General features: G+C 41.5%; 1 protein-coding gene across 2 annotated transcripts in view; it reads right to left on the bottom strand.

Annotated features, from left to right (window-relative positions):
• NFXL1 (nuclear transcription factor, X-box binding like 1) overlaps positions 1-14,945 on the bottom strand; it is a 127,229-nt gene that overhangs the window by 29,262 nt on the left and 83,022 nt on the right. For both annotated transcript variants that reach the window (XM_040334972.1, XM_040334979.1), the window contains exon 19: positions 14,469-14,538. In XM_040334972.1, coding sequence (XP_040190906.1) covers positions 14,469-14,538 — 70 coding nt within the window. The remainder of the gene's footprint in view (positions 1-14,468; positions 14,539-14,945) is intronic.

Genomic DNA, 14,945 nt, shown 5'->3' with positions numbered 1-14,945 from the left:
TAAATCCCACTTATTTCCTAATGACAATACATTTCCTTACAGGAGATTCCAGGCTGAACATTTTCTCAGGCTTCCACAGTTGGTGCCTAACTGGAGGTTTACTCAGAGGAACATACTCACTTTAACATGTATTCAAGCTGTCATTAACCTTCAGTAATGATATTAGCAGAATCGGCTATAAAGATATTTTATATCTGAATAACAAATGTTTTCTACCTTCTAACAATTTGTAAAATTCTGTATTTGCATTCAGCTAAAGTAATAAAAATGATTTGGTATATATTGTAGCTGAATAGATGTAACTCTTTAATAGCCAAAAAGGTCATTGATGCATAGGTGTCCATCCAAAGTAAATTGCGTCCGTATGGGTCAATAACTTTGAATATAACTTTATAATTAATTTGCCTATCTAGGTAAAGGAGTTCCACCCCCCTCCATGAAGAAAATAAAAGCCAGTAGCTACAAATACTGTAGCTGGTGACTTTTAATATTAAGACACCCACCTGTCCAGGGGTCCCGCAATGTCGGCACCCCAGCCGATTTTCCGATCGGCTCTGGGGTGCTGCAACCACCATTCATGGTTAGGGAAACCGGCATTGAAGCCTTTCAGGTTCACAGATGGTTTCCTACTGCACTGTGCTTTCTAACTGGCCTTACGGCGGAGGAGGGGGGCTGAACCTCTCTCGGAAGGGGGGGAAGGGTACCTGTCGAAAACAGGTACATGTCCCCTGCCCCCCCGATCCCCTCCTGAAAGGTGCCAAATGTGGCACCGGAGAGAGGGAGGAAGCAGATAAGCGGAGGTTCCACTTTTGTATGTAAATTGTGGTAGCTGCACGCTAATAGTGTATGGAAAAATTAATAAAATAATAATATAAGTGAAAATTTACTGATGGCACCAATTGAACTTATGTGATGGTTAACCTTGTGATAATAAAATAAAATATCTATGCAAAATACTGCAGCTTCCACTAATGTGCTCCTACAAAAAAACAATAACTGATATAAGTGTAGCAGCGATGTATAGTGAAATATGAAAATAATACAGTGCCATATACAATATTAGATGATAAATAATATCATAAACAAGTCCAAAATATGAATATGAAACAAATATAGTCCACGTGGTGCATAAACAAATAGCTTGGGTGATGAATCTTCAAACAAACTTCAAGGAAAAGTGATCCCACCACCACATAGATTGCTCAATCACCTCCCTCAGGTGACCCTGCAAGGGGTCAAACACGCCTTGCACGGAGTGCGTATATTCCCTCCTGGGAATTGCCAGAGGAACCACAACTGCAGATAAGTACTCCTTCCACAATACAGCTCCAAACTTTAGATCCACAGTGACTACCAGTATAGCAGCAATACATGTAAAAATGGAAAGAAAGTGTCTCCTATTTATTCCACTTTTGGGTGGAGCTCCGCTTCAACATGAAATTCCAGTCAAACTCTAACGAAGGCTAAAACTACTACCACCTCTATTCCAAGACTATTCCGTCTACCCTCTTAAATGTACAGATGCCTATACTTACTTATTCTGAAGTCGCTATGGTCTGGGACACATGATCAGGTCCCAGTGTCGGTTTCAGTGTAGGAGAGGCACTGTAGCCATTGTTGCTGCCTCTCCTACACCAAAGTCGGCACTGGGTCCCAATTGTGTGATTATATTACCCATAGGCTTACTACAGGGCATTCATTGTTGACTGTCCCTCCTCTACACTGAAGCCGGTACTGGGACCTGATCATGTGTATCTGACAGTTATAGCCTTATACAGATGTATACTGTAATCCTTTGGCTGCCACGGCATAGGCATGGTTTATTTTCTGAATGATCATACTATATATCCTGCATATGATTACTACAATATTGCCTGATATGTTGATCATGTTGGGAAATCCGGTGATAGTTTCCTAAATGCTAGGGGAGACCCAGAGCTGTCATTTGTAAGTGGGATCTGTGATCGCACATGGAATAGCAATTTGTTTCTTAATTCCTGGGGGTACTCATTCCCCATACTGGCAACTCCTCATCCCTGTGTCACTAGGTTCTAAAACAAGCCCGTCATTTACAATGGTTGGACACCAGACTCTTCTGGACGATAACCTTAAAGTGGAACAGTACACATGACGTGATAAAAATAATGTTCTTTAGCAAGGAACATAAATTTCACATGATTAATTATGCTAAATTAGTGTGTGCTGTAAACTGCCCCCAGCATTGTTCCTGTTTCTTCTTGCTGGAGGCTGCGATGTTGCTGAAGCCCTGAACAGCAGTAAATCCTTAGGCTGTCAGCAGATCAGCCGCTACAAAATTTGGCACAGTGCCTACAAATAGATAGCAACTGAGCATGTGCAGAGCAGGGTAAGAAAGTGAATTACTGGACTTTAACCGGTTAAGACCCGGACCATTATGCAGGTTAAGGACCTGGCCCCTTTTTGCGATTCGGCACAGTGTCGCTTTAACTGACAATTGTGCGGTCGTGCGACGTGGCTCCCAAAAAAATTGGCGTCCTTTTTTTCCCACAAATAGAGCTTTCTTTTGGTGGTATTTGCTCACCTCTGCGGTTTTAATTTTTTGCTCTATAAACCAAAATAGAGCGACAATTAAAAAATATACATATATCTATATTTTTTACTTTTTGCTATAATAAATATTCCCCAAAAAAATATTTAAAAAATGTTGTTTTCCCTCAATTTAGGCCGATACGTATTCTTCTACATATTTTTGGTAAAAAAAAACAAAAAAAAAACGCAATAAGCGTTTGATTGGCTTGTGGAAAAGTTATAGTGTTTTCAAAATAGGGGATAGTTTTATGGTATTTTTTTTTTTTTTACTAGTAATGGCGGCAATCAGTGATTTTTTTCGTGACTGCGACATTATGGCGGACACATCGGACACTTTTGACACATTTTTGGGACCATTGTAATTTTCACAGAGAAAAGTGCTATAAAAATGCACAGATAACTGTGAAAATGACAATGGCAGTGAAGGGGTTAACCACTAGGGGGCGCTGTAGGGGTTAAGTGTAACCTCATGTGTGTTTCTTACTGTAGGGGGGCGTGGTTGGACGTGTGACATCACTGATCGTCGTTCCCTATGACAGGGAACAGACGATCACTGACACTGCCACAGAGAACAACGGGGAAGGTTTGTTTACACTCACCTCTCCCCGTTCTTCAGCTCCTGCGACCCGATCGCGGGACACCGGCAGCGATCGGGTCCTGCGGGCGCGGACCTTTGGACCGGGTCGCGAGCACGGGTTCTTAAAGGGGACGTACATGTACGCCCTTGTGCCCAGCTGTGCCATTCTGTCAACGTATATCATCGTGCGGCGGTCCCTAAGTGGTTAAGCAGTATAGGAACTTATTTTTGAGGTTTTACATAGCTATACCTGCAAAAGGGACAAGCATGAAGCGATCTACTAGCAAGACTTAATATTCTGACTTTAAGGGCTCTTGCACCAAAGACGCCACATTTTTTAATGTTCAGGGTATTTTTTGCCTTCTCATCTGTATTGCATCCCATTGTTTTTAGTGGACCTGTACACACAGGCACATAAATATCATTAAACTAGTGTTTTCTCTGATAGGAAAAGCAGCAATTGTAAAACTCATAAAAGGGGGACCCGGGCTCTCACTCATAATCCACTCTTACCAGACATCTGACTGAATAAGCTGATGTCTAAGGCAGCACTTAGTAGTGAACAGCAGTGGCCAATATGGGAGGCAAATTTCACATGCTATCATGCGCTGGGGTGCCACATCAGGAACTAGTCCATGTATAGAAAACCAGAGCTGGCAATGTGATTCGGACTTAGGTTGTATTGATAGGCGCTGACATGCACAGCTGCAGAGTAATAGGCATGTTCCAAGGCTATACGATGGAAACACACAGGGGGGGTGAAGGGAGGGAGGAATGGTGAAATCACTCAGGTTGATAGTCACGGGCGAGGACACATTCACACTGCAGTGGTAACATAGGAGTCGGAGCTGCGTCCCAGGAGCAATCTCATCCGATCTCTCACTGATGCTCTGTCCTCCCCTATCTTTAAATACAATCTGTCTTGCCAACAGATAGAGAGGTTCTCACAATGATTTTACAAGTTCCCATCTTGTTTTAATAACAAATTTAATTGAGGACTGAGGCGCACAACATGTACAGTTTAAAAGCTTTCTTTCCATGGCATGATGAAGTCTCTCACAATTTATGTGACAAAAGTCCTTATGGTATGCTGAATTGGACGGTGAAAGTCTTTGCATTTTTTTTACAGGGAAAAACATCAACATAAATAATGGTGTTAGTTTTTTCTGTGATTTTTTTTCACATTATGGGATTTAGAACAAAATAAAATATAGTTCCAAGTAAGCTTTGTAGGTGAAAATGTAACAATTGGTTTCATATGAAAGATTCTACTGAACTCTGCTACTCTGAGAATGCATGACGATCATCAATAGGGGGAAATTCTTTAGTTCTGGTCCTACTGGTCATCCTTGAAGAGTTAGGCCCCGTACACACGACCGAGTTTCTCGGCAGAATTCAGCCAGAAACTCGGTCGGAGCTGGATTCTGGCGAGAAACTCGGTCGTGTGTACACTTTTCAGTGAGGAAGCCGACGAGGAACTCGTCGGGCCGAAAAGAGAACATGTTAGTCAATGGGAAAAGTCGGCCCGCCGAGTTCCTCGGCGGCTTCCACACTGAACTCGACGAGGAACTCGATGTGTTTGGCACGTCGAGTTCCTCGGTCGTGTGTACGGGGCCTCACAGTTAAAAAAAAAAAAAAAAAAAAAATATATTATATTATATATATATATATATATATATATATATATATATATATATATATATATATATATATATATATATATATATATACTATTGTAAAAAAAATACTGAAAAGGGATATATTTTATTAACCCTTCCCAAGTCTTTCAAAAAAAAAAGAAAAGAAAAAAATGGCGTCTAACCCCGCACAAGTCAACAGTGATGCAAAAGTAGTTTGTGTGAGGTTTTTAAATGTTAAAAGGAGGTCACAAGCAAGGCAAAAAATATCTTTGAAAGAACTCAAGCAGAAAGCATGTTGCATATGCACATTTGCAAAAGACCTTATGCAGTAGGGTATTTCTGGCAAAACCTAAATACAAAAACCTCTGTCCTTTTTTGGAAAATCTGACCATAATCCAAGGTCAAGGCATGTGGAACATCAGTGTTAATGATTTCACAGGAGTTGAAACAACCAGTAACAGTAAATTAGGTTGCTGCACTGGAGCAGACAGAGTCACTAGGTAACACCAGGTAGATCTGGACAAGAATATTGCATAGTAGCATCTTAAAAATAAGATGTACGGGACAAGAAAAAGTCGAGATGGGTAAGCAACAGCAATGGATAGTGAAGCACAATGCCACGTGTTACGAAAAAAGTAGTAAAGGGTTTGTAAACCCCAACAATGAACTTCTTTTCTTTGCTTCCTTTTAACTTGTTAAATATATCATTTTGTTTATATGCTTGACAAGGGTTAAAAAAAAAAACAACCTGTATCCTCTGCACACTTCAGATGTTCCTAGTTCTTATCTTGAACTACATAATGATTAGCCTTTCTGTTGTAGAGAGCTGACAGGGGAGCCACATTACATTCCTACTACTGACTCACCAGTCACTACCATAAGTCAACTTGGCCACCCAAAAGAAGTGCTAAAAGTTAGTTACAGATAGACCCCCTGTATACAGAGCTGGTTAATGTTGATTAGGTTATTTTCCCCCTATCAGAATCTGTGGAAAAGATTGCCACATTTTAAGTTTGTCTGATATAGTTTGGTACAGTGCCTGTCACTGTAGAGCGGGTGTCAGCAACCCGACGATCACTGACAAGTAGGCCGCAAAGACGTCTCGCTGTTGCCGAGTCCATCGACTCATACACTCACCCAATTCTAAGCTGCAGAGCAAGTCCCTGTCCCTTGCATATGTGCAGCTGCGGGTCTGGAAAAGCCTCTGGAAAATTTGGGGCGGGTTTGGACTCTTCTCCGATCCAAGATAAGGTGAGAGAGGCGGTAGGGATAGAGGGCCACTGCACCTTCCCTGCACCACTCTGCATATAAAACTTCTTTAAACTCCAGACCTACCGACACCCCAATACCATACCCTCCTGACAACCCAGCCCTTCTGACCCCATCAATACCATACCCTCCCGACACCCCAGCCCTCCCAATCCACCTAATACCATACCCTCCTGTCTCCCCAGTGCCATGCCCTCTTGAGACCCAAGCCCTCCTGAACCCCCTGCACTGTGCCCTCCATATATTCCAGGACCATACTCTCCTGACCCCCCCCCCCCCCCAGTACCTTCCCCCGACACCTTGCCCTCCTGATTCCGCCCCACATGCTACCGACCTCTGTCAGCCGCCCTACAGCCCACTGACCCTCTGTCCTGAGCCCAGGACACTGCCCTACATACTACTGAGCCCAGGACACTGCCCTACATACTACTGAGCCCAGGACACTGCCCTACATACTACTGAGCCCAGGACACTGCCCTACATACTACTGAGCCCAGGACACTGCCCTACATACTACTGAGCCCAGGACACTGCCCTACATACTACTGAGCCCAGGACACTGCCCTACATACTACTGAGCCCAGGACACCGCCCTACATACTACTGAGCCAGGCCTAAAATTAGTAAAAAAAATTATAAAAAAAAAATCAGCCTGCGGTACCAGATGTTCTGCTTTCACGATGAACGCCAGTATCAGACTTGTGGGGGTAACCAACTGCTCCCCAGACATTAAAAAAATTGTGAATGAAAGTGAATGCCGCGTTTCTTACTGAAGCTAATTTAAACGCAAGTTTATATTTTTACAGCGATATTAGTTTTAGTAGCTTTATCTTGGTTTTTAATGCCGTCTTGACTTTTTATTGGGGGCTTGCTAATTCATTATTTTTTTTTAAAAAGGGGGCGCTGTACCTCAGTGATCTTTGAGCTCTTTAATGTTGTCCAAGTAAATCTCCATCACTCCAAAGGTTGCCTAGACGGCAGCAAAGACACACTGAGGCAAAACCATATGTCCTTTGGAAATAGAGGCAGAAAATGCTACCTCATGCTGAGAAGGTGGGAACAGAGTGTGTAAAGCACACTACTGCTAGTGATGCAGCACTAGTTTAACTGCAGAAACCATTGATTTCTGTGGAAAGGGTGTGCTAAGCTTGGAACAGGGAAAATAATGGTAGTTCCTACAATGTTAATGTATATAGGGCAAGAGTAGCTTACCATGGTCCTGGGCCTGGAGAGCTCAGCATCTAACATACAGTACACAAGGGACTGGAGAGCACCACATTCAGAGCCCAGTGGCTAAAGAGAGTCTTCACACCAGAGGCTGTGTCACGGATTAGGGTCTGTAAAGATCTCTGCAGCTAAACACAGTGGCCCAGATTCAAGAAGCACTTGCGCCCGCGCAACCATAGGTTGCGGGGCGCAAGTGCTTACTTTCTCCGGTGTAACGAGTGCTCCTGATTCAGGAACCTCGTTACACCGACTGCAGCCTAAGATATGACAGGCATAAGCCTCCTTATGCCTTCATATCTTTGGCTGCATTCTTGCGTTGGCCGCTAGGGGGCGCGGCCATTGTGATCTGTGTATAGTATGCAAATTGCATACTAACACCGATTCACAAAAGTTGCGCGGGCCCTGCGCACGCAAGGTACGGAGTTTCCGTACGGCGACTTTAGCATAAGGCTGCTCCTACTCATAGTAGGCGCAGCCAATGCTAAAGTATAGCCACCCTTCTCGCTCGTGAAATTTTAATTTCACGTCGTTTACGTAAGTGATTTGTGAATGGCGCTGGACGCCATTCACGTTCACTTAGAAGCAAATGACGTCCTTGCGACGTCATTTGCCGCAATGCACGTCGGGAAAGTTTCCAGACGGAGCATGCGCTGTTCGCTCGGTGCGGGAGCGCGCCTAATTTAAATGATTCCTGCCCCCGGCGGGATCATTTACATTAGGCGCCCTTACACAGGGCAAATTAGCATAGCGCCCGCACAATTTACGGAGCTACTGCTCCGTAAATCGCGGGCAAATCGAAATATTTGCGTGGGCGCAGAGCAAAAATCGTTGCCCTTTGCCCACGCAAATATTGCGCGGCTCTACCTGAATCTGGGCCAGTATATAAATGCCTGGTAAAGCACTATAGAGGTCACATTGCAGGCAGGCCCACATCTTTGGCTCAGCAGAGTCTTGGTATGGCCTCGAAGGCAGCACTGAAGATTAGCCTAACTGGAAAGCTGCCAAAGAGCAAAGCTCAGCAGTGTAGCAATTGAAAGAATAGGGTAAAAGAAAAATGTCTAGTAAAAATTTTTTACTTTTCTGAAAAGAGAACAGACCTCCATCCTCCAGGACACCAGCAAAAAACTGAAGCATGATGGGAATTTGATAATTATACTTGACTGGCTAAAAGTTGGGGGGGGGGGGTTGCCAGTGTCCAGTTCCTTTTATAGTTAGGGAAAAGGGAGTAGCCGCTCCAGGTGGGAACCCAGATGAATATCCTCCGTTGCAGACAACTCAGGTGCAGGCAATGCACTTAGCAAAGCAGGAACAAGAATTGTCTCTGGACAGCCGCACTCTGAACACATTTTTTATTTTTTTTTAGCTATGACTAAGCACTGGTTTCAGTGCGAAACGCGTCAACAGTCAGGTTTTATTTTGCTGTGACTTGTAGTGCTGTCCTTTTAATAAAAGGCTACAATTTGTTTAGAGTGCGGCTGTCCAGAGACAGTTTTTGTTCCTCCTTTTATAGTTAGTACAGCATTACCTCTGATCCTGTGTCATTTAACAAACCATCAAGGAAAGTGTTTTATCTAAAAATGATTAAATCAGGTACTATTTAGACTCAAGTTTAGAATCTGTGCTGTCATAGCTAAAAAGATTAAAATTATTTTCTGCAATTGTCTGAAAGACTGTCTCTGACAGCTCATATTGTCCTTCACCAAACTTTAAAATGTTATCTGAATATACAGATTTCAATATGTCAGCTAAAAAAGAAGCAGAGATAATGGCTGTATAATTGGCTGACAGTGTCCTGAATGCTTTGCAATGTATTAGCGCGAGTTCTGCCTTATGCTAATCCCATAGCACATTTATTTTTTTATTATTATTGGCTCCCTGAAAAAAACTAAAAAGCAAAGCAGTAAGGCTTAACTAAACTAAACAGGTAAGAGAGCTGCCGCTCCAGGTGAGCTCACTAGGGTAATTGATGTCCACTCAGAAGCAGATGGGTGCTGGCAATGCACAGGATGTGCAAAAACAATAAGGATATGGACAGCCGCACTCCAGTAACTTGAAAAAAGACGTGCCCTTTATTGGGTACAGGAAAAAATGCACTACATGTATCAGCACACAGTGGGATAAACAGCTGACGCGTTTCGCATTGAGTGTCAATGCTTAATCATAGCTATAGATGAAATAAAAAATAACAGGTATACATATACACACAGAAATCTATGCTTAATTGGACCCACCCAGTATGTGATTGACTACAGCAATTAGCCAGTATCCAACACACATGCGGGGGGGTGGGGAGAAAAGGCATAGGTGAAAAAAAGCACACATGAAACAAACTGGCTTGCAAAGTGAAACAAATCTGTAAATACAAGTGTGGACAATAATAAATGTGACTAAAAAGGCAACACATAATTATGTAAAAATATAAATAGTAATCAAAAACATAAAGAAAGTGAGTTGATGATTAATGAAAATGTATTATTAGCACATGCTTATAATACATTTTCATTAATCATCAACTCACTTTCTTTATTCACATTTATATTTACACCACATCCCTGTCATACCTCAGCTTTTAATATGTTTTTGATTACTATTTATATTTTTACATAATTATGTGTTGCCTTTTTGGTCACATTTATTATTGTCCACACTTGTATTTACAGATTTGTTTCACTTTGCAAGCCAGTTTGTTTCATGTGTGCTTTTTTTCACCTATGCCTTTTCTCCCCACCCCCCGCATGTGTGTTGGATACTGGCTAATTGCTGTAGTCAATCACATGCTGGGTGGGTCCAATTAAGCATAGATTTCTGTGTGTATATGTATACCTGTTATTTTTTATTTCATCTATAGCTATGATTAAGCATTGACACTCAATGCGAAACGCGTCAGCTGTTTATCCCACTGTGTGCTGATACCTGTAGTGCATTTTTTCCTGTACCCAATAAAGGGCACGTCTTTTTTCAAGTTACTGGAGTGCGGCTGTCCATATCCTTATTGTTTTTGCATTAACTAAACTAAACTATTGCAGAAACATGAAAAAAAAAAATATCCATACAAACCTGCTCAGGTTCTCTCAATATTTCAACAAACAATCATTTACATTTACAAAGTAGAACTTTAGGCAAAACTTTTTTCTTAATCTTAGATAGAGTAAAGAAGGGTTAACACCCCTGTAAGGTTTATTTTTGCCATCTTTGTTCCATTGGGGAGATTTACCTTCACTTCCTTTACCATAGCCAAACAGGAAGTTAAAGGACATCCCAGCAAATTAAGAGAATTTCTTAGAGAACCCCAGGTCACCGGAATTCGTGTCCCCATTGGAAGATTTCCCCTCTATTACTTTACTCAAAATATGTGATTTCCCTTTACGTTCAATGATAATGGTAAACAGAACAAATAGAGATGAGTAATCGCCTTAACGAGGACATAGACTGTAATAAAAACTGACAGATATTCGAATCCAGATATTTTGCCTTTAGTTATACTTTAAATGTATGGGACCCTTTATAAATACTATCCCATATTTGTTATTGTGTCTACAGGCTTTTAGATTGCAGAAGAAGGAACATGCACACTCGATGCTCATGCTGCTGCTCCAAGTAGGTCCACCACACATTCCCTTTCACCTCCAGTGTATTCAGGTGCAAGCACTGCTCATCCAGCCATGTAAAAAAACAAATGCAATAAGATTAACCACTTAAGGAACGCCTCCTGCACATATACGTCGGCAGAATGGCATGGCTGGGCACAAGCACGTACAGGTACGTCCTCTTTAAGTGCCCAGCAGTGGGCGCGCGCCGCGACCACGGGACCCGCGGATCTGATCGCCGCTGGAGTCCCGCGATCGGTCCCCGGAGCTGAAGAACGGGGAGAGCTGTGTGTAAACACAGCTTCCCTGTTCTTCACTGTGGCGCCGTCATTGATCTTGTGATCCCTTTTATAGGGAAACACAATCAATGACGTCACACCTACAGCCACACCCCCCCCCCCACAGTTAGAAACACAAATGAGGACATAACCCCTTCAGCCCCCCCTTGTGGTTAACTCCCAAACTGCAATTGTCATTTTCACAGTAAACAATGCATTTTTAATGCATTTTTTGCTGTGAAAATGACAATGGTCCCAAAAATGTGTCAAAATTGTCCGTAATGTCCCCCATAATGTCGCAGTCATGAAAAAAACGCTGATCGCCGCCATTAGTGGTAAAAAAAAATATATACATTTTGCACAAACCAATCTATAAACGCTTATTGCGATTTTTTTTTTTAAAAATAGATAGAAGAATACGTATTGGCCTAAACTGAGGAAAAAAAAATGTTTTTATATATTTTTGGGGGATATTTATTATAGCAAAAAGTAAAAAATATTGATTTTTTTTCAAAATTGTTGCTCTATTTTTGTTTATAGCGCAAAAAAATAAAAACCGCAGAGGTGATCAAATACCACCAAAAGAAAGCTCCATTTGTGGGGAAAAAAGGACGCCAATTTTGTTTGGGAGCCACGTCGCACAAACTGACCAGGTCCTTAGCTGCCTAAAGGTCCGGGTCTTAAATGGTTAAAGGGGCTGCACACTTGAAAATTACACCCACTTTATTGAGATTAAAGAAAACACAATATACAAAACAGACACAGTGGGAACAAGGAATAACAATGCATTTGAGCTACTAGGGCTTATTCATGACTAATGACTATCAATAAAGTGGATGCAGTTTTCAAGTATGCAGCCCTTTGGATCATATTGCATTTGTTACAGAAGGAACATGCAGCTACTACTGACAGCTGCTCTGAGAGTAGCCTTGACTCATTATACTAATGTAATGGGGTGTTAACAACATCCAATTAGATACTTGTAGACATGTTTTAGTATTCAGTATGTTTAAAAAAAAAAAAATACATTAGACTAGTTGTCATAAGGAATGTAGTCTTTTCTTCTAATTTTATAACTGACATTTAATAAAAACTTGAGACAAATTGTCAAGAACCTAACCAAGTAACAAGAGTCTGAAACTGTAGGCTCCCTAAATTATAGAGAAAAAAGGCTAAATATTTGGAAAGATATAGATTATAACAATAGAATTTTTAATGTACTGGACCTGTTTGTACTCAATCACAGCATAACCTAATCATTCCTGTAAGAAGCAGCTACATTGTTCAGTTTATCTGGGTAAAATGCTCTGTATGTTCCAGTGCCGCATGCAGAAGTTTAAAGACACATTCAGGTATGTGGCTTAAAACGAAGGTAAGAGCCTGCTTTTTCGACATGTTCACTCTAGTTGAGATCAAGTCCCGCCAACAGCCTGCATTCTAGTTCTAATGTCCAACCTGGGCATGCAACACTCTTACTATTTATAGTGTGGCCCTCGGGACCCATGCAGACAACGGTTTATAATTGTGTTGCTTACTCAAGCCAATGAAGGAGCATTATTCTTTAAAGTGGCTTCTAGTAGTTACATGGTTTGATTAATTTATTTTAGGATATCCTACTTTTTATTTGCAGTTTTGCTTTTTTTCTTTTTCTTTTTCTCCTCTGATCTTTTAGTGTGGATCATGCTTTGAGAAATTATTTTAGGAGGGCAGTTGGGAGAATAGGAAAAGATTTGTAAAGGGGCTGCAATACCAGTCATCGCTAGCCGTCTGATGTAATGCATCTCCTGAAGGAGGTCTTCAGTCTGCAACAGCTCCTACAGCATTTCAACAAAATGGTGACCATCTGCACACAGACACCAACTCCCTGTTACCTCCTCTATGATTAAGCCCGAAAAATGGAGAAAGGCACCCGAGGCATACTCTACATGTGAAGAACAGAAGCTGAAGCCATCTTTTACCAATCTTATTCATATTTATGCAACGGTGAGTTGACGTTTGTGTGCAGACCATTTTGTTAAAGTCTACTAGGGTTGTACCCATACCAATATCTGTACCGATACCTAGTGCAAATGCTCCGATACCCGAGACTGATACCATTGCTGTGCGATTTAAGCCCATGCAAAATGCATGGGCTCAAATCATACTGCAAAGAATTGTATGTGATTTAAAGCGGTGGTTTCCCCTAAAACAAATTTTTAACAATACATTCGTAAGACCCGTTACACTGCGGGTAGGCTGGATTTTGTTTTGTTTTTTTAGTACATACCGCTATATCGCCGTTTCGTCCCTTGGCGGTGGGCGTTCCTAGTTGATTGACATTCCTCCGACGGGCGCATACTGCGCGTCACGACTTTCCGACAGAAGCCGAACGCCATTGCGCAGGCGCCGTATAGTCGGCTCTATACGGCGCCTGCGCAGCGACGTTCGGCTTCTTTCGGAAAGTCGTGACGTCACGGATGTGCCCGTCGGAGGAATGTCAATCAACTAGGAACGCCCACCGCCAAGGGACGAAACGGCGATATAGCGGTATGTACTAAAAAAACAAAACAAAAGCCAGCCTACCCGCAGTGTAACGGGTCTTACGAATGTATTGTTAGAAATTTGTTTTAGGGGGAACCACCCCTTTAAATAGGAATCGCATGTGGGTTCCCACAACGCTCCTGTGTAAACCTAGGTTTGTCACATGCTGATCCAACTGACAGGTTTGGGGGCATTCGAGCAATACCATATGAATGGTTTTGAGCTCCTAAACCATGTTTGACATGTATGACCATCTCTTGCAGCACATGATTAGTCTTTGAACAGCCCCTTACTGCACGTCTGAAGTCTGGTAGCTTTCTGTAGTATTAAATTCAATAAATATGAGCAGTCTTTTGATATTGTCAGGAGCCACAGTTGAGGCTTCCTATATCAAGTAAGTTAACTACCACAGCTAGAAGAGGACCACATTTGATGGTTTTCCTTGGTTCTTAAAAAAATATTGTATCCCAAAATAGATAAACGGACAAATGTAATTATCCAGAGACCATGAACATTTATGGCAAGAATTACAATCCTGACCCACAAGCTATTTTAGCCCACAATATGGCTGCTTCAATTGTAAGTAGCAGACGGGTACACTTTAAAAAATTAAAAATGCAAAGTAACCAACAGACAAATGGAAAAAGATCAGGGAGGATTGGCTAACAAAAACAATCTTACTACTCAAAGGTTATATGACCTCTTTGCTTCTGGGATAAACGTGTCTCGGTTTACAGGCTCCTTCACAATTACTCGGAAAGTTAAACATGGCAAGTCTTCAGGACTCCATTCTTATTCTTACCTCTTTTGGACATTGATTTTTGCACGAAGTCAGGATATTCTTTTCCTTTTTATCAGCCAAAGTAAGTTTTCTAAAAACAAAATAAACAACTTAAATGATTGTTTGAATGAGGACCTGCCAATCAAAATGATATTCAGCATTTAAGGCAGCTCTGAAAATTCCCCTGAACAAAATCACCCTCACATGAGTGATCTTTGCGCTGGTAGAATCTTCCTGAGCCTCAGTTCCTGGGATCTAGCAAATGATTGGGTACCAAAGGGTGATATGAACCCATACTCTTAAATGCTATACAATAACATTTGGAGGGAAATAACTGGCTACATTGAATCCTAAAGTATTTCTAAAGCCTAAAACTTTTTTTTTTACCTTAAAGTGTAAATGATCACCTTGTAAAACAACCCATTCAGTTTAAAATAAAAATGAAAGACAAAACATTTTGTGTATATATTTATATATATATATATATATATATATATA

This window comes from Rana temporaria, chromosome 1 (genome assembly GCF_905171775.1).
Source record: "Rana temporaria chromosome 1, aRanTem1.1, whole genome shotgun sequence".
Lineage (NCBI taxonomy): Eukaryota > Metazoa > Chordata > Amphibia > Anura > Ranidae > Rana > Rana temporaria.
Note: the sequence above shows the minus strand (reverse complement) of the source record. Positions and strands in the feature narration are given on the sequence as shown.